This window comes from Chanodichthys erythropterus, chromosome 21 (assembly GCF_024489055.1).
Source record: "Chanodichthys erythropterus isolate Z2021 chromosome 21, ASM2448905v1, whole genome shotgun sequence".
Classification (NCBI taxonomy): Eukaryota; Metazoa; Chordata; class Actinopteri; order Cypriniformes; family Xenocyprididae; genus Chanodichthys; species Chanodichthys erythropterus.
The window spans coordinates 18,824,355-18,850,160 of record NC_090241.1 but is presented as its reverse complement, the minus strand read 5'-3'; the positions used below and the strand labels follow the sequence as shown (position 1 = coordinate 18,850,160).

Below are 25,806 nucleotides of genomic sequence, written 5' to 3'. Positions count from 1 at the left end.
TACCAGATATTCTTGGAAATTTTAAAAAGAGTAACAGATTCTCAGGCGCCTCAGGCTGTCTTTCTGCAGAGGACTCGAAGGTAGTGACCTAGAAGTTCTGCCTAAGGGGAAGACCAGCGACAAGACAGGAAACTGCCATGTGGCATTCATTGTTCATTCAGTGTCAACACCTTGTTTGTTCTCTAGTTCAGACCGATGTTCTCTTGCCTGGTTGAATTTCAGAAAGTCAAGATGTGCACCACAGCTTTTAAAGTCTGGAGCTTTTCAACTGAAGAACCTGACTATTCAATGACATACAGTACTACATATGTAAATCAGGCTCCCATTTATGCAATGATCCCTATTCATAAAGGCAGCTATATTTTAAATTGACAAAAATCCATAAAACAAATATAAATATATATTATGACAAAAGCAGCATCTTTTCTCTTTCAATAAATAATATGTTAGAACTAGATATCAAGTAGGAAAGTAAGAGAGAGAAATGTGAATGTGTGAGGTAAGATAAATTAAACATTCTGTTTTTATTCAGACAAATAGAGTCAGAAAGTGTAAAGCCCTACAGAGAAGCGGCATTAACAATTCATAAAGGTTAAAATAACTGTTTATTCTGAAGATTTCGATGAAGGATGCAAAGAAACTCCCTGCTGTATTGCCATCTGAAGCAATTAAATCACAAGCACTAAGTAAAGAGGTATACGCACTTATGAGCCACTTACACTCACTCATGATCTTTAACACACGTACTGTACACGCACACACATTACTATGAAATGTAAAATTGAGTTGTTTTTTCTTGGTGGGTTTCTGTGACATTAACGCAAGCTGTTACTTTAAATGAACTGTTATGACTGTGTTAAGATTCAGGATTTAATTTTAAATACGAGCATGTTTTGTGTGGTAACCAGCCTTTGAAAATGCTCTCCCTCTCTCATACACAATCAATAAATCATAAAAATACACAAGCTACAAGCTTAAACACACAATCAAAGGACACGGACACAGATAATTAATTACCACAAATGTATTATTCATACATACACACACAAACAACACACACAGATACACACTTTCAAAATATTTTCATGAATTTTTCATTGTGCACAGAATAAGGACAGCCGTGTGATTGTGCGTACCTTTCCATCATCATTGCCTGCTACTGGATAAAAATGAGTAGTATATTTACAGAACCTTTCTGGTTTGTTTCCAAAGATATTCAGACCCTTAAATCAGCACTCTAATTGTACTAAATACTAGTTTTATTTGAAAGCACAGAAATGGTATTATTTGAATGAATAATGAAATGAATAATTATGTTTACATCACATCTAAACATTACATCTTAAAACACTAGTTTGGTCTCATCTAATTATAAAATCCTACATCATTCCTAGATCCTTGTAACAGTTTTTGGCAAACTCTACACTCCCATACAGATCAATGTAATGGGTGCCAAAACAAAAAAAGAAGTGCGGTTAATTGTCTCGATGTGCAGTAAAAAAAAAACAAAACAAAACAAAAAAACTTGCAGATAATATAATTAAGTGTACTTAAAAAAAAGATGAATCATTTTCATGATTAATATGGAGGACCAAACCTGCAGATATTAAAAATGAATAAATGAATAAATAAATGAAAGAATAAATAAATATATAAATTAATAAAAAGATAAATAGGTAAATAAGTGTGATAATACGAAAATAAATAAATGTCCTGATAAAATAAATTATTCATTTTTAATAAAAAATCATTTTTCCCCCCCTTAATTTCTTTTCTGTGTTTATACATTTTTCATTTATTTTTATATTTATATATTATTTTTACATTCATTTTTAGATTTATTTATGTATATATGTATTCATTTATTTTTAGATATTTATTCCCACATGTATTTATTTTTAGATTTATTTATTTATTGATTCATTTATTTTTACTTTTCCGTGTGTAACATGGAAATGAGGAAGGCGGTCCTTCTGTAGCTTCAGTGCATCATTGGTTAAGAGCTCACGCACAGACTCATCAGGCCAGCTAAACGATAGAGATCGGAGTTTTCAAAGAAAATGGCACCAGCTGCAGAGTTGCAAGTTATTTTTCACCTAATGTTATTCGATTTGTGCCGAAATATTTAAACTATATTCCAGAAATAAAAACACGAAGCTAAAGCTACTTATGTGATCCCCAGCATCATCATCATCATCGAGTCTGGAACCGTCGACTTCAGACGCTAGAGTGATGACGCCTAGGTTAGAAGATTGTTGATACCTAGCTATAATTTTAGCAAAATGAGAAATAACATTAATGCCGTTAATGCTTTAAATTTGGAGCACGGAGAAAACTTCATACGACGATCAGATGGTCTCATATCGACATTGTTAACGTGCGTAGATATATGAAGAAGAGCCAGAGGAAACCATGGGACTGTCAGAAGTTGGAGCAGCATGTAGAGGGTGTAGTTGAAAATGACTGGAATTATTTTAAATTCAGCTTTGTAAAAAAAAGTGATAACTTTGTGATTTTAGAAAATGTATCATTTAATATAAGTTTCATAAAATCAGTTGTAAGAGTTGTTTGTTGTTATCAGGAAGCTAGAGAACTTTTACTGACCTTCATGCAATATTTGACCATTTAATTCTCATATGCAATAAACCAAGATGGAATTAATTTGCAAACTTGACATGACTTACTCTGTTTAAATCAGAAGACTTCATTCCTTTAAGTTTTAAGGGGAATCTACAGAGATTACATTATATGGTTTTATAAGAAATTACTGACTGCTAACATCTGGCCACATTGTAAAGATTAAAACAAAACTTCACAAAAGATAACATCTAATCATATTGCAAAGGTTTATAGAAATAACTTTACAGATAAGTAACATCTGGTCACATTGTAAAGGTTTATAAAAATGACTACACTATTTACACTGATTAGTTAAATCAAAACCACAGCACAGATGTGGACCGCACCTACAAATCACTTATTCATCCTCTACATCAGAAATCATGTTGCTTAGAAGGTTACACAGGATCGATTCTCTACATTTTATCAATTTTAGAGGTGAGGATAATTGGAACTGTTGTAAGAAAGGATTTTGAAGTTGTTCAGTCGTATGACCACTTGGCGATGCGTATAGTTTCGGTGGTGTCTTCTTCAGAGAGTCTCTCTTGGTGAATGCTGGAATGATGAGTTTCATCTTCCTTTCATAGAGGAGATCGGTAATGATGAAGCCTCTGTCTGCCGTTACTTCATCGCCTGGACGAAGGGATTCCAGGATCCCTGAATTTGCAGTTATGAATTTACCACAACAACAGGTTTTGAAACACCAAACCTTTCAGCAAGATAACCTTGCAATAAATTAAGACAGCTTCATCAGTCATCAGGAGCTGATCCCAACTGTGTAGCTGGAAGCTGTTGGTGTATGTGTTGGTAAGGTGCTCGGCAACTGAATGAAATGCATCCAATGTCAACCCTGTGTGCTGACAAAGATGGTGCAATTGATGGTGTACAATGGCGCCGGCTCAACGCATTGTGTTCTCATCTCAGATGTAGGTGGCTTCAGATTGAGATGTGATTTTGAAGTGTAGTTGTGGTCAGAGACAGATGGATCCTCCTGATGTGTTTCTGCATCCCAGTTCAGGGCATGTGGATGTGATCATCTTCACAGTTGATCACTGACGCTCATCGATGCATCTGTGGAAGAATATACAACCATAAAAATGTTTACATTAGTAATAGTACATCATGAGAATATATGATGGCACTCATACTTGAACAGAAAAGTGTGAGAGACGCATTAAAAATGAGTTTATACACAATCTCTAACTCTAGTGTTAATACTTAAGTCAATATCAATATGAGAGATGTAGCTAGATTGCCTGCAATCATATGCAATCTCTGTAATTTACAGGAATAATGTAAGCTACTGTAAGACTAATGTACTATAATACTACAGTAAATAGGTACCACTGTACTATCGTAAATAGTAAATATATTGGTGGCAATGGTAATAGTGCAAGATTCATTGTGTTTTCTGAATAATACTGATTTAAAATTCATAGAAGGGACTTCACAAATCTAGCATTAGGTTAACAAGCACATGGCTAGCAAACTTAGCTTACCTGAATCTGACAACCTGTTCAGCAGCCGCCGTGACTTCTTTACTGGAGCATCATAGCCGACACATTTCTCGGGTAAGGGTGTTCGTCAGTCAGCTTCCCGTCCATGAAATGCTACGAAAACACATACGGGCGCTTGGGTGGGCACTTCAAGTTTAGCGCCTTCAGCCAGTGCCTCAGGTGCTTCTCGTCTTAAGGTGGAGGGTGTAAATCATAAAGTGCAGCGCAACACTCCGACCGCTTAATCTAATATAAGTTACCGTTACAGCTATAGGATTACGGCTAGCGACTAGCATTAGTTCCCTCTCAGCCAGAAGTAAGAAAAGTCAAACGAACGCAATGGTGTCACCCTTGTTGTCGCGAACATAAACTGATACACACGCAAGAGCTGTCACTACAAAGCCAGAGTAATCGAGCGAGAGCTTCAATCAATGATGAACCAATGGTAAGCAAGACCAACCCACCTAATTATCATACAAGACAAAGAAATGTAAAAATAAATACGAAAATAAATTTAAAAAGTTGAAATAAATAAATGTTACAATAAATTAATCTGGAAAAAAATATATATTGGAATAAATAAATATAAAAATAAATGAATGCATAAAATAAGTAAATATAAAATAAATGGAAAAATAAATAAAATAATAAATAAATAGAATTAGAAATAATTAAATCATAAATGCAGAAAAATAATAAATTAAGGGGAAAAAATGAATTTTATTAAAAAATAATCATATTTATTGGTTTATTCTCCTATTATTATTTATTTTCCTATTATCACATTTATTTACCTATTTATCTATTTATTAATTTATCTATTTATTTATTTATTCTTTCATTTATTTATTCATTTATTCATTTTTAATATCTGCAGGTTTAGTCCTCCATAGATTAATGCCGCTTTTCCACTGTGTGGTACAACTCAGCTCTGCTTTACTTTCGGTTTGCTCATCGACTGCAGTTTAGTACCGCTTCAAAGTGGGTGGGATTATAGACTGATATAGTTGCGCTTCCTCTACTGCCGTGGAGCCACTCCTCAGCTACTTACGCTGCATTCACACAGGGCATCTGCGTTAACGCTTCTCGTTTACTTTGAATGGGTGACGTCATGCGTTGCCGAACTGAATTGTGGGTTCCGTCACGTCGCTTCACTCGCATTGCTTGCGGCAGAAGTTGAAGATTTCTCAACTTTTCAAGCGTCAACACAGGCGTCAGCCAATCAGATCGCCTTGTGCCTCGTCTACTGACCACTATACAGCCATTTCTTTTTTCAAGTTGCGTGCGACAGTCGTTTAAAGCAAGTCGCTTAAAAAAAAGTTGTCGGAACAAATGATACTCTAGCGGGTTTGGTGTCTCATGTTTCAAATCCAATGATGCTGATTGTGACGATTCTCTCTGACCAGTCAGTGATCTGCAGTGTTTACATGTCACATTTAGTATAGAGGGTATGCACGTGACGTCACCGTCGACCAATATGACTGCGGTTACGCCCACTGAGTGGCAGCACTGGTTTTCAGCGTGAATGCCGCGAAAAACACACAAAACACATCCAAAACGGGAAAGAGGTTTGCGACTGACTGTACAAATAGCTTTGACACAAAATCTGAGGTATATTTTTACAGACTGCTAAAAGCTACAGAAAAAATAAGCAAATAGGTCGCCGCAATTCACAGAAACAGCTGGACTCCAGGCAAAGAAACATGTTTTGCAATTACCAGTTTGTGTCAAAATGTTGGATTTTGGGGTAAAATCATAACTTATATATTATATTGTTAAATATTGTGTTGACAACTCATGAATTAAATATTTATTATCTTTTATTCTGCATAATTGGGTGTTTTTAAATAAAAAAACTACAAGTTTTAGGGCTGGACGATATGACGAAATATATAACATTGATATAAGTGATTTAGACCTACCTATATTGCATTTATATAGAGCATTCACAGGCAGATTTGCTTTATGTGTTTCCCCAGTGTCGAAATCAGGCACATATAAATGTCAGGAAACACGATTCCTGGCTGCATGTCAATATCCATGGATTAGGTTTCTATGACATGTTATAAGAAACACTTTCAAGCCCAACCTTTAGTGTAATTGTTTGTTTTACTCGCATTTTCACAGTTTCCCCTATTAAATCCAGTCATGCAGAAGGTTCTTTTGCCTCTCAGTCCAGCTGATGGAGCACATTCCGGCGGGAAAGTGACGTTTATGCACATGCGCGCCGTTGACACGGGAGACGGGGGGTCAGGACCCCCGCATTTTTGAAAAGACAGAAATCGACCCCTGCACTTTTGATAAGGGCTGCTTCAATCAGTCACACTATATCATATAATAATCAAATAATCAACTGTTTTTTCACGGATGTGAACAGGAAATGCGCTCTTGAACGGAGAAACACACGATCTCCAAACAATCAATCAAAGCGTGCTAACGTTGTAGGACAGGTCGATGGTATATAAATCATGCCTGAATGTTAGCGTTTGTCTATCAAGCCAAACCGTTCATTCAGAAACCGAGAAATTTGACACTTTAAGGTAAGGAGGCTGATCTCTCAGGTTGATGCGCGAGCTGGCTTGACTGAAGTTTTCGTGAGGATATAGTTTATGGACTGTTTTGATTTCGGTAATTACATCTAGAAAAGTAAAAGCATTGATGGCATCTATAAAAGAGATATCTAAAGGTGAAATGAACATGATTATTGCCTCGACCAGTGACGCAGTGGGGAGGACGCACAAGAGGAGATGTGCGCGTTTAATTGGTCTGTGTATACTGTAATATTGCATTTACAATGCTTATCGGTGGCGTGCACTTTGATTGTGAACGCTATGTTTTGTTTTTTGTTTTTTCATTTGGCCTACAGATTCACAACTTGAATAATAATCTGTTTTTATACAGAAAATATGATAGTTATTTAAGTTACACACAGGTAGCAGCCAATAATAAGGCCAACGATTGCATACCATTTTAAAATAATAAAATTTGTGTTTCAGTGCATTAAAACACAAATCGCAGAGAACATCATTTCATAAATTCAATAAAATAATAGATCTGATTATGGGCCTGAATGCTTTTCTAAGTGAGCTTTTCATGGATTTGTTTTTCCATCTGTTTTTGTTTGTTCTACTGTTATTTGGAAAATAGATGTGGCCCTTACCTTATGAGGAACAGAAGGCCCACCGCCGAAGGGTGCCAGGCTGGCAGGTGGATCAGTGATGTAGGTTTTTTTCGGGGGAGCGTGCTGGTACCCTTGGTTGGATGGAGGAGGGGCATGGTGACTCGGTTCAGCTCTCCATGTGTTCTGACCTCCATAAACAGGAGCTCCACCATAGTGCTGGTCATGGTAGCCTCCAGACGGAGCAGGGCAGAATCCTGGCTGTGGAGGCCCGTATGCAAAGTCAGGGCCTCTGGGTTGAGCCGGCATGTACTGTACCTGGGCTGGACCACGGACCGGCTGCTGCTGGGGGCCCGGCTGGGCGGCCCTGACCTGAACATTGAAGGTTGGCTGGCTCGGAGTAGAGGCGGTGGTGTAGGACGCCGGGACAGGCTGGGGCGCGGGCTGGTATTGGGGGCGTGGAGAAGACGAAGCCGGAGTAGGGACAGTTGGAGAGGCCTGTGGTTTCGGAGTGGATTTTTTAGTGGCTGTTAGAGGGGGCTGAGGTGGGATGACCATGCGACGATAGCCAGTAACAGGGGCGTTAGAGCCTGTCGCAGCTGGGCTGGCAGAATTCTATAAAATAATAAGCAAATAAATTAGACATTCAACTTTTTACTGTCCACTGGGGGAAAAAAAAGGATTTTTTTTATTTATTTGCTATATGATTGACACTAGGGTTGTGTGCTATTCATTATTTCAATTTATTATTTTCTTTTTAATTGAATTCAGTTAATTTCAATTTAATTCCTGAATGTGAATTTGATTTCAAATGATGTAGGGATGCAAAATTGATTTTGAATTTAAGGAAGTAGAAATAAAATCAATCAATTAATGTTTAGTAAATAAATAAATAAATAAACACATAAACAGAAAAAGAAAAGTTTATCAACAAAAACATTTAATGTTGACATGACAGTAAGTTTTTTTAATATATATATATATATATATATATATATATATATATATATATATATATATATATATATATATATATATATATATATATATATATATATAATAATAACATAAAAATACAGTTTATCAACACAAACATTTAAGTTGACGACAGCATTTATTTTAAATAAATTAATAAATACATTAAAAAAGGAAAGTTGAACAACACAAACTTTGAATGTTGACTTTATAGCCTTTTTGATTTTTTATATTTTTAAAATAAATAAAACATAAAAAAAGAAAGTTTATCAACACAAATGTTTAATGTTGACTTGACAACCTTTTTGAATGTTTTTAAATAAATAAACAGTTTAAAAAGTTTAAAAGCTTTATAGGCCTGAGCAAGATGGTAGAACAATTTTCCATAATGCCAATACACATTTCATTCATTCATTCATTCATTCATTCATTCATTCATTCATTCATTCATTCATTCATTCATTCATTCATTCGTGCATTCATTCGTGCATTCATTCATTCATTCATTCATTCATTCCTGTATTCATTCATGCATTCATTCATTCTCAATGCAGCAAGTTCCACCTCCTGTCAACCCAAATAATTTCTAATGTAGCTTCCTGCGGGGCAAGGCTAATTTAATTCAAATTCCAAGTCATTCATTTAAAGGGACCCAATTCTTTAAATTCTGCATTTTGCCACACCTTGATCAACATCAAGTTATACAACAGCACAAACCACTGAACTACTATCCATCACAGCTTGGCAACTGGCTAATGGTCATTAATGATGAAACAGACATGTTACAATGACAGGTGGTCCTAGTGAACATCAGGGGGCATAGAACCTTCATAGCACCACAATTTAACCATCTCACATCTCACAGCACAAGTACAGTAATTATGCAGCCTGTCTACTACAGATCGATCCACAGGGCAAGTGTAACAACCATCAGTTGGTCGTGCCAGACCACATCCACTCATAAACTATGGCTAATAAAGCTTTGAGATTTAGAGTCAAGATGAGGGTATAAATTGTTTTGTTGCAGAGAGAGAAGTGATGGGCAGCCTGACGAGGGTAGAGACAATTGTGCTGATGCTAGCGGGCCGCATGGGACGGAGTCTAAATCAGAAAGATTTGTGTCCTTGGATTCCTGGGTGCTTTGGCTCTGTAGCTCACCAGAGAGAAGTCTATTCAATGTCCAACAATGGCTGTGTCACAGAGCCCGAGGACAAGCTTGATTTCTCTAGATGTCAAAAGATTATTGAAAATGAAAATAAGCACAAACCCAGTGACAACCATCAAAGATCAAAATAAATCTTAGCTGTAGAGCATTTGGTGCTTTGTCTGATTGAATTAAAAGACCAAAGAGATACTTCCATTCTATAATATTTGGCTGATTTTATTCATCTATAGAAGGCTGTTCTGTCATAACTAACCAGTTAAATGAAGACCAAAGAGACTCTAATTTCATGATGAAACATTCAGTAATACAGTTCATGATAGCACATCATTGCCTCAAGCAGAATTGCACGTTTTAAACACGTCTGTGAAGTGAATGTGCCTATAAAAATGTTTTAATCTTGTGGTGATGCCCATCTCTTCATGAATTCAGAGAGGAAGTGTTTGGTTGTGTGGGGAAAGGCACAGTTGCATCATGTACTTTAGATGGGTTTCATGGTTAAGGCAGCTTGCTGAAGTAAGTGGGTCAGAAAGACATTTTTTTAACCCAGGAATCTATGGTTAAAACCAAGTGCTTCTACAAATGTGGTGACAGATGCTGTCACATACTTTTAAATGGCAATCAGTCAAACTACAATGTGAGCAGTTCCAATAGAAAACATTTTCAATGTTAAAATGTGTTTTTGTTTTAAAACACCTTTTTAAGTGTAACTTGGAATAGTACATGGGTCAGTGATGAAAAAGGTTATAAAAGTGTAAAAAAAAAAAAAAAAACAACTAATGGAGATAATTCATTTTGAAGTTTTATTAAGTGTTAACAATGAGATTATGTGGTTTGTCTAATCAATTAACACTGCTTTTGTCATTTTTTACAAGATGGACAAAATTTGTTACCAAAAAGTCATTCGGTTTAACCACTTTTGGTTATACCGAATGACGATTTTTCAAACAATGCTAATAGGCTGATATCTAGCTAGTAAGCAAAAGGACAATCAAACATTTTATATTTAGTACAAGTTTTTAAAATCTTACAAAATTTTCCATGTTTTATAGTATTGTAATATTGTACCAAATGACCTGGGGTCTCATTTATAAAGCGTGCGTACGCACAAAACGGGGCTGGAAACGTGCAAATGCCAGTTCCCGCGCAAAGGTTGTGATCTATAAAAACAAACTTGACGGGAGAATGTGCGCAACTTTAAGCAAACTTTGAGCCGTGCGTACGCACATTCTGGAGACAAAAGTGATATGAATTGAGATAGCAGATGTGCTACTTTCGATCACTTTTCCAGTGACACGCTGTTTTAATGACAGCGAGGAGTGCACAATAATTCCTCTTTAAACTAAACTGCAGATGTTATGACAAAATTTTTCGAGAATGACGATCAGTGATGCACATTTAACTTAGATATTATGGAAAACACTGCTGGATTCGGTGGTCGAACGGTCCGTTGTCCAGTTTGAATAGGTCCAATGATAATATCTTACTGTATAAATGCAGCTGCAGGAGGTGTTGATGTCGTGTGAAGGATCTTCAAACAGTTACCATTTGAAGGATATAATTTGAGGAAAACGGTAAGATTTGCATGTTTTCTTTTTAAAATACTTTGTCAGTGACGCGCAGAGTCAGACAACTTTATTTACACTGCAATAAATAAGTAGTCTGATCTGTTTCCACTAAAAATAGCCTATAAACTTCCTAAAAGATATGTTCACCTCATCAGCAAAACTGTATAAATTTGAATTGTTTAAAACTATTAAAATACTGTCTGGCCAGTGGAAATGAATGAATCAACTATATCCTAAAACCTTTATCTGAAGTATTTTATACAATTTTGTTTTTATGGATATTTTGATATATTTATTCTTAAACATAAAGAGGATATTGGATGATCTTTATCAATATAATGTGTGGCACAAATGGCATTTATAGTCCATATCTAATATTTTCCAATGTCTTGTACCTTTGACAGTGTTAACCGTGGTGTGACGTGGATGGGAATATGTATGTAAATGATATGCAGATGAGGTTATGCATAGTAAAACTAGGCGTCGTAAGCTCCATATATGGTTATTTCGGGGAGGAGACAGGGTGGAGATGCACATACGCACAATCTTCAGCTGACTGGGATTTATAAAGAGATTTGTGTGCAGGTTCTGGCGTACGCATGGTTTTATAAATCTGATTTTTTTGTGTGTACGCAGAATCTAGCTTTTGCCCGTACGTACACTTTTAGTAGGGATCCTACGCACAGTTTTATAAATGAGACCCCTGATGTTTCGGAACATGCGTATGACAAAGTGAAAACATGAATTCTTCAAATAGTTTAAAGAGAGTTAGTTACTTTGCTTCATGACCATGTGGTCCTTTGCAGGTGTCTGAATGATGTCACATGGTGTCACATATTGACCACATGACTTGATCCAAAATGGTCCCTTTATATTGGTTACTCTGAATGACATCAATGAAATTCATTTTTTCTTCTTTTATTCTCATAACAAAGCAATGACTTCTACACATAATTTTAAAACCATTTTGCACCATGTTGATATATGATGTTAATATATATGACATAAATATGAATTCATGCCAGAATAAAAAAAATATATACATTTATTATATTTTAAGATTTTTTTAAATCACAAATGAATTGGCTGTATTGGCCTTTGGACGGTTAAAACGAATGACTTTTAAACCTTCAAAATCTTTAAAATACATTTATATGTAGCAAAATATAATTAGAACCTTTTGGATTCAGTAAAAGAGATCTAGTATATTAAGGCCTTTGGACAAAAAATGACCCGTCACCTCATTGACCCACATATGTTTATAATAGTACTGAACTTGAAAATATATTTATTCATGCAAATTGACAAAGCATGGCAGCCAATAATAAATTATTATTATTAATCAACTGTTATTTAGTGTGACCTTAAATGAAATGAGAGTGAATATAAAATACTGTATTATTACACTGTAGGTTCATTGCAAGATTGACTAATTTTATTTTTGAAAAAAAAAAAAAAAGCTTAACGCCATATTTAGTCAGATTAGATGATCAGAGGGTTTATACCTGATTTCTTGTTCACTGTATTCTTGTATATATATAGAAAAACATGAACAGATATTATTGGCTGATAACACTGTATTACTGTCTGTGCATATACTGTATAGCTAAAGAGGGCAGAAGTAAATGACTCCTCCAAGGTGACTGTGCCAATTACAATTACATATTAGAAAATCAAAGTCTAATAGCAAAGTCTGTTTCAAATAGATCACCAGTGTTAAATTCTCTAATGACCTACAAACTAGCTGTCATTAACCTATGCTTTTCTTTTTAGGTTACTGCCTTAAGCCAGAGAATGAGAAATCAATTACTGTCTCTATCACATGATGAGAAGAATGAACCTACCTGCCTGAGGCAGAGGCTTGTTCTTTAAAGACATAAATATGGCCTGTTATTATGGCTCAAAACACTCTTGCATAGTCAGGAAGTGGACTGGGTGACACAGTGAGCGTGATGACCAATTAAGGTAACAAATCACAGAGGTTTATTAACCTAAACAGAGCAAATGAAGATGAGTGGCAACTCAAGATCTTGGTCACGATCCAACTTTACATTTAACAGCAGGGGGAAAAAATTCATACAGAGTTCTGTCCTTAGTTTAACATCATGGATATGATTGTGTAAATGAATCACAAACTGTATCTTTATGTGCTTGAGCCGAAGCTATTAAAATGAGGAAAAATGATAGATGATGGCGAGTTTGTTTTCTTATTTTATCTTAAGAATAATACCTCAGGCTTCATGACACAAAAGTCAGATAGACCCGAAAAAGGCCCCATGAAATATTTCACACTCTTAACTACAATTTTGCGTCTCAGTGATTAGGGCCGATGTATCTGTCTGCATGCAAATGTAAAATACCCTAAACGTGCCCTTCAGGAAGTGAAATTACTCAATTTAAATGTTTCATGCTATTTTAAATACTTGATATTATTAATTTATCTATAAAGACCTTAAACCCTAACATTTACTTAGCAGAGGGCTGGAAATGCAAATAGGACCCTAAAAATAATTATATTGTCATGGCAAATTTTACACCCATTAGATTAGAGGAGAGGAAATCACTCCTTTATTTGAGGGGGAAATCATGGGTAGGAGAAGATTGCCATGAAATGGCACATCACAGATTTCCTTATGCAAACAAATTAAGAAAGTTCTGTTTTATGGAAGTCTTAAACTATGTCAATGTAACCATGAAACCATGGAAATATGCACATCTGTTCACAACTTCTGAGTGATAAGAATCTTCCAATTGTGTGTTAAAATGAACTTCTAAAGTGACATGGCTGTAGCTTCATCAGTTGTATTGGAATGATACATGACCACAAGATTTTTTAGTCATTCAATGAAAGTCACTGGGGTCCAATGGTGTTCATTTTCATAGTTTCAAACTAGGGGTGTCACAATATATCGCCACTGACGATAACTGTGAAATTTGAAAAAAATATATTTATTTTGTGTTAATGCTGCAGAAAATCTGATATCATGACAGCCCTATTACAAACAGAAGCCAGGTGAAACAGTATATATATATATATGGACACTTTAGTATCCCATGAGGCAATGGGAGAGGATTTGTGAATGGAGTGAAAAGGGATATAACTGATGCTGGTAGGTCACGTGACAGTAACAACAGGATTGATTTAGTACATCCGGATTTCACTCATACTACACGCATTCGTACTAAATTGTACTTTTTCAACCGTTGTGAAGTAAATTTAAGTTCAAATGTAGTACCTACGCAGACTATGCTATTTCAGACGCAGCTAATGTGCTTGACACCCCAGTGTGCAGTGCCATTTATGTTCTTTTTGTACACTTTTATACAGTTACAGCGTATAAAAAAAATACACAAAAATACAAAGTTCTGGCATGAAACTCTAATTTTCAGGTTAATAGGTCCTTTAACACAACCTGTTCATTATCGCATCATTACCTATAGGTCACAGATGATTGGTTCCTGCCGTATTAGTAGCCAATGAGCTTGCGTACTTTAAATACATGAGTTGGCATTGCTTAGCTGCGCAGCATGCTTCAGAAACCCTCCACCTTCCCCAAGCTCCACCTGTATAGTCCTGCTACGGTTATTCATGTACGCTATATTGTACAGCAGCAGCATGTCTTACTTGCTCACAGCAGCGTGTTGTGTATGTATTGGCAGTAGCAAGTCCCGTACTTGCTCTGCAGCAGCAGCAATAATCAACAGCAGCAGCAGCAATAATCAACAGTAGCAGCAGCAGCGTAGCAGATCTATTCCGCCAAGACCAAATATATCTACATTGTCATTTCCATTACCATGCAAACACTCCAAGAGTTGTCATGACAGAAATTAGAAAAAACAATAAAAAGTAAAAGATTCAAGAATTTGACTGATAGCTTCTTATATTTTTCACATTTCTTATGATATTGCGATAATATAATTATTGTGGATTATTTTGGCCATTATAAACGTGTGGAGAAAATCTGATATCATGATAGCTCTATTACAAACAGAAGCCAGGTGAAACAGTATATATATATATATATATATATATATATATATATATATATATATATATATATATATATATATATATATATATATATATATATATATATATATATATTGTGTTCCACAGAAGAAACCAAGTTTTGGGTGAGAAAATGATGAACAAATGTTCAGTTTTGGGTGTAATATCCCTTAAAGTAAAACTTAAACGCCAGGCAGATCTACAGCATATAGTAATAACTGACCCTTAGCATTACCCTACAAGATGTACATTGAAAGTTTCAAGAGCAGTGTAAATGACCAACAGCTGTAACCCAATCTGTTTGTATGACCATATGGATATCGCACACATACAGTAAACACACAAACCAGCTCTGTAGTGAATTAAACCAAATCAAATGTGCTGCTGAGTGAGAAGTGTACCAACAGTCCAGCTACTGTAGCTTCTCTGAACAGTCTCTTACTTAAGAAACTTACTTTTACCCTAAAACTCATGATTCAGAATGACTTTTACAAACAACTCGAGTGTGAAATTTCTCTGTAACTCCAAGGAAAGGCTTTTTGACACATTAGAATAGATTAGGAGCGAGCGTGCAAGGCTTGAGGGCCTGGGTAAATCTGTTAACTTTGCATTTCAAACCGAAAGGGCAGATGGGGGGGGGCTTGCAATTGTACATTTCAGAGGGGAAAACCCTGGCGCTACAAAGAGAGAAGTTCCTCTCTCCACCTTTTTCTGCTCTGTACACATACTTTGTGTCTGAACAAACGGGAGAGACGTCTCCCTTCGGCCTCCCGGACTGTGGGTCAGGCAGGATCAGAGTGCGAAGGAAGTCTGTTGGCGAGAGCAGGTCTGCGTTGCCAACCCTTGTTACTGTACGTTTGGTCAGCTTCGCTCATCCGTGTCGCAGTCAAAGTTGTCGAGATGCCGTAATTGTCATTTCTTTAGGAGCTCCGATGCACTCGCACAATGAAAGGCAATCAGGCATGGAGTAATACGACTATCTCCTTCCACACACATTAAAAAACAATCTCTTCTCTCTACACTCAAGCAGTTCTGGGCACCCGTTTTAGAAAATAGGTTGATAAGTTATACTAAATATGATTCAAGATCTTCCACTGCCAAAAGGCCTCCTGCTGTTTTGAACTCTTGTACATTTGAATATAAAATACATTTGGGTGGAAAAGAGAACATTCCTTTAATAATCAAATGTCAAGCCCTGAAAACCACGTGAAACAAAAGAATCCACTTAGGTAATATTAGTTTCCCTTTGAGTCTGAGAGGAAATGGACTCTCTGCAGAACTAGAACAGTTTCATAATCACTGGGCACACTCACATACACAATCTTAAACTGATTATTCCTAACAACCTGAAGAACAGTCTGTAAGGTCAAGTAAATGTCTTAAACCGTGTTCTTTTATTGGGGAGATGTCATAAATGGTTTAAGCAGAAGCCGATCGTCACATATGGAGTGTGTTTAGATGCTTACATCTTCCGTTGATTATGCTTAATAAGCCAAAAACATTTACAGTAGACAGATTATGGATCAAATACAAGTATAAACTAATACAGATTACTTCTGAACAATGTATTGCATCTTTAATGTTGTATAGGCCTACCAGACGTGGCACAGTGTTGTCTTTTTCAATGTGCTCATTTTCATAATTGTACTGTGAAAAAATACCCCAAGCTGTGGTTGCCAGAAATTTACTGTAAAAACTATGATCATAATATTTCCGCTATTACAGGATGGCATATTTTACAACTTATAACCTATATATCATTAATTTACATGATGTGTACAAATCTACTTGAACTACCAAAATCTAATTTGTACATTAAAATGTACTGATACCAACCATAATAATACAAGCGGTACAATAGAAAGCCACATGATCAATCAGAGTTCATTGTAAGTGGCCTGTCCATAAAACATGGCCAATACTCCTAGACAAAACACCATGACAGTAAAATAATGCATTTTAATAACAGAAAATGTAACAGAAAACACCGCAATATACATTACTGTTAACACAGATGAAACAAAATTATCTATATAAACCATCATATGTGATGAGTCATGCAGAGACTTCTGGGATCATAAAAAAATCATAAATTTGACTCTGTTAAGGCCTATACACATCGGGTTGAATATTGCACGCGAGTATCGCCGACGTTTAACGCCTCGTGACTAAACAAAGGGTGCCAATGTGAGTGTGCACACCCACGCGAAAAACGCAAGGCGTAAAAGCGTCATTTTTAAAAAAACGCCTCGGGTTCGTTTTTTTTTGGTTTGACGCGCCGCATTAAAAACTGGCAGACTAATAAGAGTGGTGCTTTTGTTCATGTGCCTGGAGATGCTGAAGTTACAGTAAAACATGACTTGGTGGCGCTCAAGCACACATTGATACCAAAGACGACGAAGAGAAAGTACGTAGACGAATGTCAATTTCATCAATGTTTATTTGCACTACCGTTCACTTGCACTATATATACTGTCATTGTGACTTATTTGCACTACCGTTTCTGACTACCATCTCTCAAATGTCATATATAGATAGATAGATAATGTATATGTGCCATTTTATATCTGCATTTTTATCTTCTTTAACTTTATTAATATCATAAATATGTTTATTTGCACTATCGTTAAGCACAAGCGCCACATACTGTCAGGGAGTGACATTGCATGTCCACTCTGTGCATCGCCAGTGAAAATCGCTTGGGTATGTACACAAAAAACATCTTGAAAAACGCTGGCGATAAATGCGTGCGATATTCGTCCCGGTGTGTACAGGCCTTTACTGTAAAATTAACCAATAAAAAAACATTTAAATTTTTTACCATATATGGTAAATTAAACTTATAGTTACCAATTATGTTTTTTTTTTTTGTTTTTTTTTTTACTGCAAGTCAGTAAAGTGATTTTTGTTGCGCCCAAAAGTAAAAAGAGTTGAGATCTGAATCTGTCGTCATCTTCATTCTCAAACATTGCGCCTTCTCTAAATCAGATAAGTCAAGTAAAAGGTATTACCAGGAAGCTGTAATAGTGACTGAAACATGCACAATATCAATCACAAAACTGTCCATCAAAGACACTGTTCTCAGAAAAACTTTCATTTACACGATTTGAGTGGGAGTTTGTTTTTTTGAAATTCCACATAGGTGGCTTTCATCTCTCCTCTTCTGTTTCATTATGAGCTTTAGTTCCTCGTCTAATCATGTTCTTCAATAGTTTCACAGAAACTACAGACAGAAAAAAAGGTATTCTTCAGAGGGTTTATGCGTGACCGTGATTCGAAGACATCAAAGATGTCAAAGCAAAGCAACGAGGAGGATCACATTTAAATATGGTACACATTTACCCACCAAGCATGATTTCAGGGAAATATTACTAATACTACAACTAATAATACTGATAATATCACCACTAACTGCTGCCTGGTTTATGGTTCGAGATCATCAGTCATGAATGGGAATGTAATATTCAATGAGCACTATTTTGAACTCCCGCATAGTTAATGATAACAGCCTTGAGTGTCACCAATTTGAGTCAACTCTGTACTTCATGCAACTCTTTTTGAACAGTCCTTCAGGGCCCATATGTTATGACTATCATGTCTATCTCATGTGGTAATTCATCCATTAAATACACAGCACACCCAGAGCCATGGATTATCTTGTTTCAACAGCCACCAGAAATTATCAGCGAGGACCTGTCCTCCAGATGTCCACAGAGAACATGCTGGGTGGCCCACTGCATTCATATTCACTTAAATCATTTTCATAATCAGTATTTTTGTCTTGTTTTTTTATAAATACATTTACATTAGAAACAAAATTGTTTAAAATAATAACAGAACATCTAAAAAAAAAAAAAAAAAAACTGAACGGTTTATGCTAAAAATAAGAAAACGATAACTAAAAATATACATAATTTGACATGAATTATCTGAAAATATTTTATTCTCCAGAAAATGTTTAGTACAGTGCTCAGCATAAATGAGTACACCGCCTTTGAAAAGTAACATTTTAAACAATATCTCAATGAACACAATTTCCAAAATGTTCACAAGACTAAGTTTTATATAACATCTGTTTAACTTATAACATGAAAGTAAGGTTAATAAAATAACTTGGAGAACAAAATTTTTCAGTTTTACTCAAATTAGGGTGAGGCAAAAATGAGTACACCCCACTGAAAGTCTCTGGAGCAAAGCTAAATTTTAGACAAATGTCTAATTTAACAAGAATTCAACCACAGGTGTCTCTAATTATTCATTACACAGGTGTCCAGCAGACAGTTAAAAGGCTATGAAAGGGTGTTAAAACCCCTTCCCATTTCATGCTGTCAGCAATGGCACCACATGGAAGAGAAATGTCACAAGACCAGAGAAAGAAAATAATTTCTTTACACCAGAAAGGTGAAGGCTACAAGAAGATCAGCAAAGCTTTACTTATCAGTCAGAATACTGTAGCAAAAGTGGTACAAACATTTTAAAAAGATGGAACTGCAACCATCTCACAGAGACGTCCAGGTCGTCCATGGAAGTCGATAGGAGCATCTTCTGATGAGAAGGGTTAAAGAAAATCGGCATGCAAGTTCACTGCAGTTATCTAAAGAAGTATAAAGCCAAACTGGGGTGACTATTTCCTATGACGCAATACGGCGTACACTGCAGAAGAATGGCATGCATAGGTGCCATCCACGAAAGAGGCCTCTCCTAAAGCCCAGGCACAAAAAAGCCCGCCTAGAGTTTGCTAGGGCCCATGCTGACAAAGATGGATACTGGGACTCTATACTCTGGAGTGATGAGACCAAGATAAATGGTTTTGGAACTGATGGCTTCAAAACTGTATGGCGTTGCAAAGGTGAGGAATACAAAGAAAAATGCATGGTGCCTACAGTGAAACATGGTGGTGGCAGTGTCCTTATGTGGGGCTGCATGAGTGCTGCTGGTGTCGAGTAGCTGCATTTCATTGATGGCATCATGCATTCACAGATGTACTGCTCTATACTGAAAGAGAAGATACCATCACTCCACACGCTTGGTTGTCATGCACTTTTCCAACATGACAATCATCCTAAACACACATCTAAGGCCACTGTTGGATTTCTGAAGAAGAACAGGGTGAAAGTGATTCAGTGGCCAAGTAGTCAGAAGACAAGTTGAGCATCACTCCCCATCCAGCATCCAGTCTCTAAAAGAGATCATTCTTGAAGAATGGAAAAAGATAGATGTTGCAAAATGTCGCCAACTTGTTCATTCCATGCCTAGAAGACTCTGTGCTGTCATTAGAAATCATGGATGTAGTTTTTGTTGTGGGGTGTACTCATTTTTGCATCACCCTAATTTGAGTAAAACTGAAAAATGTGTAATCTAAGTTATATTATTAACCTTACTTTCATGTTATAAGTTAAACAGATGTTACATTAAACTTAGTCTTGTCAACATTTTTGAAATTGTTTTTGTGTTCATTGAGATATTGTTTAAAAAGTTACTTTTCAAAGGGGGTGTACTCATTTACACTGAGCACTGTATATACATTTCTATACATTTTACTGGAAAACAAGACAAGGTATGCTAATAAAATAGCCAAAGGTTATTTTAGCATAAATGTTTAGTTTTAGAGAAGTTTATGCTAACACTTTCATAATTTGGAAAAGAGCAGCCTGGATATTCTTCAACTTCTTTAAAGTTCTATGGAATGTTATAGACCTGAAATTTGAAAAAAAATCGTTCATTTTTCACTGGCCACGTGTCTAGTAGTATATACATACATAATTTTACTGGAAAACAAGCTAATGCTATTAAAAAAAAAAAAAAAAAATAGCCAATTGATTATTTAATTTAAAAAAAAAAAAAAAAACTTAATTTGATATATTTTTGCAGAAATATTTTCTTCTCTAGGAAATGTATAAAGTTATATGAATTTTTAATTTAATTTTACTGGAAAGCAAGACAAAAATGCTAGACAATATTTGATTTCTTGCTGATTTGCATTTCAAACACTCCTGGCTATCACTGACGTATGGATGCACACTTTTGATACCCAGTCTTAGAGGTCATATCCAGGTCAAACATGTTTCTCACTAAGTCATCAGATTTCACAGTGGCCAATCAGTGCTCTCATGTCTCTGCGGGAGGAGGAGGTCGAGTTCTCGCTAATGTTTGGTGACAGAGCTTCTGAGGGTGAGCTGTTTAGCAGTGTTACTCAGAGGGCAAACATTGTAATGAAAAAAGGCAGGTCCCAATGACGGCTTCAGCATCTTCGACCAACAGCCGGGCTACGCGATTGGTCGAATGTGTGTTAAACAGACACACAGGCGATAGTATGCAGTTTATTAGACTAACGCACAGTGACTGGCTACATGGAGTGCCAGCGGGCACGCTTCTCGCTCCACAGTTGGCTGCTCCTGTCAAAACTCTGAACCTGCTACCATGTTGACCTTAAGGTCAATGACTGCCACAGGCAGTTGGGCACTGCATTCCCACTGGCCCCCTCCTACACTTTTATCCCTATCTCTGTCTCCCACTGCGTTTTTTTCTTGTCTCCTTCAATCTCCTGTATATCTTGCTGGCTGCAGCCTGTTCAGTCTTAGAGGGACTAATGCAATTCAACACAAATGCAAACGGTTTAAAACTCCATGACTCCAGTTAATTAAAGGCAAGAATGAAAATTTTGTCATTATCTACTCACCCTCATATTGTTTTGAAACACACAAGGTTTTTTGTCATAAAATGAAAGTGAACAGGAACAGGGGCTGTCAAGTTCCAAAAAAGGTAGAAAGGCACCATAAAAATAGTTCATTATGACTCATGCACTATGTTCCAAAGCTTCTGAAGCCATCCGATAGCTTTATGTAAGGAGCAGACCGAAATATAAGTTGTTATTCACATTCACTGAAATTTCCTTATAAGAAACACACAAGAACTTTGTGGCTTGCATACTGGTGGTAACAGTGCAGTTGATGTGACAGAGAAGGCGGGACTTTAGTCTGTTCCTCGCACAAAGCTATTGTACAGCTTCTTAAGACTAAAATAGACTGTCGTGTATGTATGGACTACTTTTATGGGTTTTTTTTTGTTTGTTTGTTTGTTTGTTTTTTTTACATTTTTGGTAGCTTAAAGGGTTAGTTCACCCAAAAATGAAAATTATCCCATCATTTACTCACCCTCAAGCCATCTTATGTGTATATGAATATCTTCCTTCAGACGAACACAATCAGAGATTTATTTTAAAATATTCTTAGTCCTCCAAGGTTTATAATGGTAGTGCATGGGGGCCCGCATAAAAAAAAAATAAAAAAAGAGCACAGCTGCAAATCACTTATATTGTTTAGAAAAGGGCAGACTGGTTATTCTTCAACTTTTACAACTTAAAGTTGGCATGAATCTTCAACTTTTACAACTTAACGTTGGCATGGAATGTTATAGGTTTTCATATAACAACATGAAAATGGGGAAGTTGTGACAAAAATAGCCGCAATTAGTTACTTCAGTGAATGAAAAAAAAAAAATCTATTATATTAAAAATAAAATAGCAATTTAAACAATAATAATAATAATAATGTTACTAACAATTATATTAAAAATAAACTAGCAATTAAACAAACCAATTAACAAAATTTCGGTAACACTTTACAATAAGGTTTATTAGTTAACATTAGTTAACTACATTAGTTAACAAACTAATAATGAACTGCACTTTTACAGCGTTTATTCATCTTTGTTAATGTTAATTTCATCATTTACTAATACATTATATTAAAATCTTGTTAACATTAGTTAATGCACTGTGAACTAACATGAACAAACAATGAATAACTATATTTTCATTAACTGATGTTAATGAAGATTAGTAAATACAGTAACAAATGTATTGCTCATGGTTAGTTCATGTTAGTTAATACATTAAAGCTGCCATCGAACGTTTTTTTACAAGATGTAATATAAGTCTAAGGTGTCCCCTGAATGTGTCTGTTAAGTTTCAGCTCAAAATACCCCATAGATTTTTTTTAAATAATTTTTTTAACTGCCTATTTTGGGGCATCATTAACTATGCACCGATTCATGCTGCGGCCCATTTAATCGCTCACGCTCAACCCAGAGCTCTCGATTCTATCATAGCATAAACAAAGTTTACACCGCTAATATAACCTTCAAAATGGATCTTTACAAAGTGTTCATCATGGAGCATGTCTAATCGTGTAAGTATGGTATTTATTTGGATGTTTACATTTGATTCTGAATGAATTTGAGGCTGTGGTCCGTGGCTAACGGCTAATGCTACACTGTTGGAGAGATTTATAAAGAATGAAGTTGTATTTATGAATTATACAGACTGCAAGTGTTTAATAATGAAAATAAGGTTGGCTCGTCTCTGTGAATACAGTGATAAACGATGGTAAGTTTAACCACATTTAACAGTACATTAGCAACATGCTAACAAAACATTTAGAAAGACAATTTACAAATATCACTAAAAATATCATGATATCATGGATCATGTCAGTTATTGTTGCTCCATCTGCCATTTTTCGCTATTGTTCTTGCTTGCTTACCTAGTCTGTTGATTCACCTGTGCACAGATCCAGACGTTAATACTGGCTGCCCTTGTGTAATGCCTTTCATAATGTTGGGAACATGGGCTTGCATTTGCAAATATTGGGGGTGTACACCCCGACTGTTACATAACAGTCTGTGTTATGTTGAGATTCGCCTGATATTCTGAGGTCTTTTAAACAAATGATATTTATATAAGAAGGGGGAAACAATGATGTTTGAAACTCACTGTATGTCATTTCCATGTACTGAACTCTTGTTATTCAACTATGCCGAGATAAATTCAATTTTCAATTCAATGGCACCTTTAACTAATGTTTAACTAATTATTGTAAAGTGTTAACAAGATTTCTGATTGATCTCTGACATCAGTGATTATATTGTTTAGTAGCTTTTAATCACTGGTTAGAAAGGGAAAATAGAAAGGTCCTAAACGTACTCTCTCTCACTTTTAAACAGGCATGAATGTATGCTAAAGTAAACCAATGTAAGCCACTCCTCCTCTTAACACCTGTCAGATATTGATTAGCATTGATCATGTCTGTTCTGTCTGATGTTTCATGAGGAACACTGGAATAATGAGCTGGAAATGTTTCTTAACAGCTAGTCTTTGTAATCAGACACTAATGCTGCTCATTTCTGAGTACCAAATAACACCATATAATAACACCAAATAATGATTTCAATAACATATTATGCTTTTTACTCTCTAACAATCTAAATGACTAATGTTGCTCTTTGAATACATAAAAGAAATGCGCAGTGCTTAAATATGATGGTTATGGATAGAATGCAAATTACTGTCTCAACCGTATGAACTGTATTATTCATTAATATTCATATTTCCTCTTTCTATCGATATATCTGTCCTGTGGCAGTGTTGACAAATTACTGAATTTGATTGTTATTTATCTAAACAGTGTTATCACAAAAAAAAAAATCATTCATTTTGCCGTTTTTTGTAGCAGCGGAGCAGTAATGTGAAATAGGTATCATCCTCCTTAGCAGGAGACGGACAACAGGATTATGTCTCAGAGTGGCAACTAAGCTGACAATAGCTTTAAGCAGCCGCACACCTCCTCCTTTCTATTTACAGGAGAGATAAGAGGAAATTGTGAGAACGAAAGGATGAAAGGCAGGCGACGACTGTTCTTCTATGACCTTCTGCCCATTTGGAATAGCACACTGTCTTCAGAGCAGAGAATGCAGAGGTACATTTAAACAAACAATGCATAACATGTCCATAAATTATTTTTATTAAAGATTTTTTGGGGAAATTTAAATTTTTAAATATTTAAAGAGAAAGTGTTTATCTTAGGTGTCGTGACTAGTAACCGCATCATTTGTGACCAGATCCAGCAAAATGAGTCACAGTGACCCAAATTTCAAAATTGAGATTTTGGTATCAATGGAAAGATGAGACAATAAGCTTTAAAATGATATCCTAGTCATACCTTGAATGGTTTTAAAGATATAACCATTTGAATTATGGTCAACTGCCCTCTTTTTCCAATTGAAAACTTGAGAAAATCGCTTTTAAAGTTTTTTGCCCGTTTTTTTGTTGATATCTTTCAAAATCCATTGAATTTAAAGGGATAAACTATTTATTTTACAGCTTAATTTGACCAAAGACATTTTTATATATATATAAATGCTATTAAACCAGGCTGAAGCTCAAATTATTTTAAAGTATTTATTTGAATTAATATTTTATAAGGCACTTTTACAAAGATTTACTAAAAATGAACAGAGGTGCTACATTTTTGCTTGAGAGAGAGGGTGTGTGCGTGTGTGTGAGTGAGAGAGGGAGAGAGAGAGAGAGAGAGAGAGAGAGAGAGAGAGAGAGAGAGAGAGAGAGAGAGAGAGAGAGAGAGAGAGAGAGAGACCAGCAGCAGAGCTTAGGTTAGCAGCCTCCAGTGAGTTTAAAGCTTTGGCCACTTTTTTCTCTTTTGACAGCGACATTTCTCAAATATTATTAATAAACAGAACTAACTTACATACAGTATACTACACTACACTATACAGTACTGAACTTGAATCTTTCTGAGGAGATCTACTAGCTTGTTTACACAGAGCGCACGCTAGTCTGACAGGAGGATGGCTGGACCAATCGCGTGCCTGTCAGTCGAAACGGGGCTTCCCATTGATAAAAATCAGCGTTTATGTCAGTGTGTTTACATTTCTAAGCTTTTTGATTGGTTCTATACAACGTGTAACACCATATTTGGAGAGCAGAGATAGTGACGTTTCAGGGGATACCGGGAAATGCTCATAATTGACGAGAGGAGTTGAGAAGTTCATTTCCAGCGAATTTA

General features: G+C 35.9%; 1 protein-coding gene across 4 annotated transcripts in view; it reads right to left on the bottom strand.

The window, feature by feature from the left end:
- lpp (LIM domain containing preferred translocation partner in lipoma) overlaps nt 1–25,806 on the bottom strand; it is a 231,867-nt gene that overhangs the window by 75,024 nt on the left and 131,037 nt on the right. For all 4 annotated transcript variants that reach the window (XM_067374511.1, XM_067374514.1, XM_067374512.1 and 1 more), the window contains one exon: nt 7,276–7,848. In XM_067374511.1, coding sequence (XP_067230612.1) covers nt 7,276–7,848 — 573 coding nt within the window. The remainder of the gene's footprint in view (nt 1–7,275; nt 7,849–25,806) is intronic.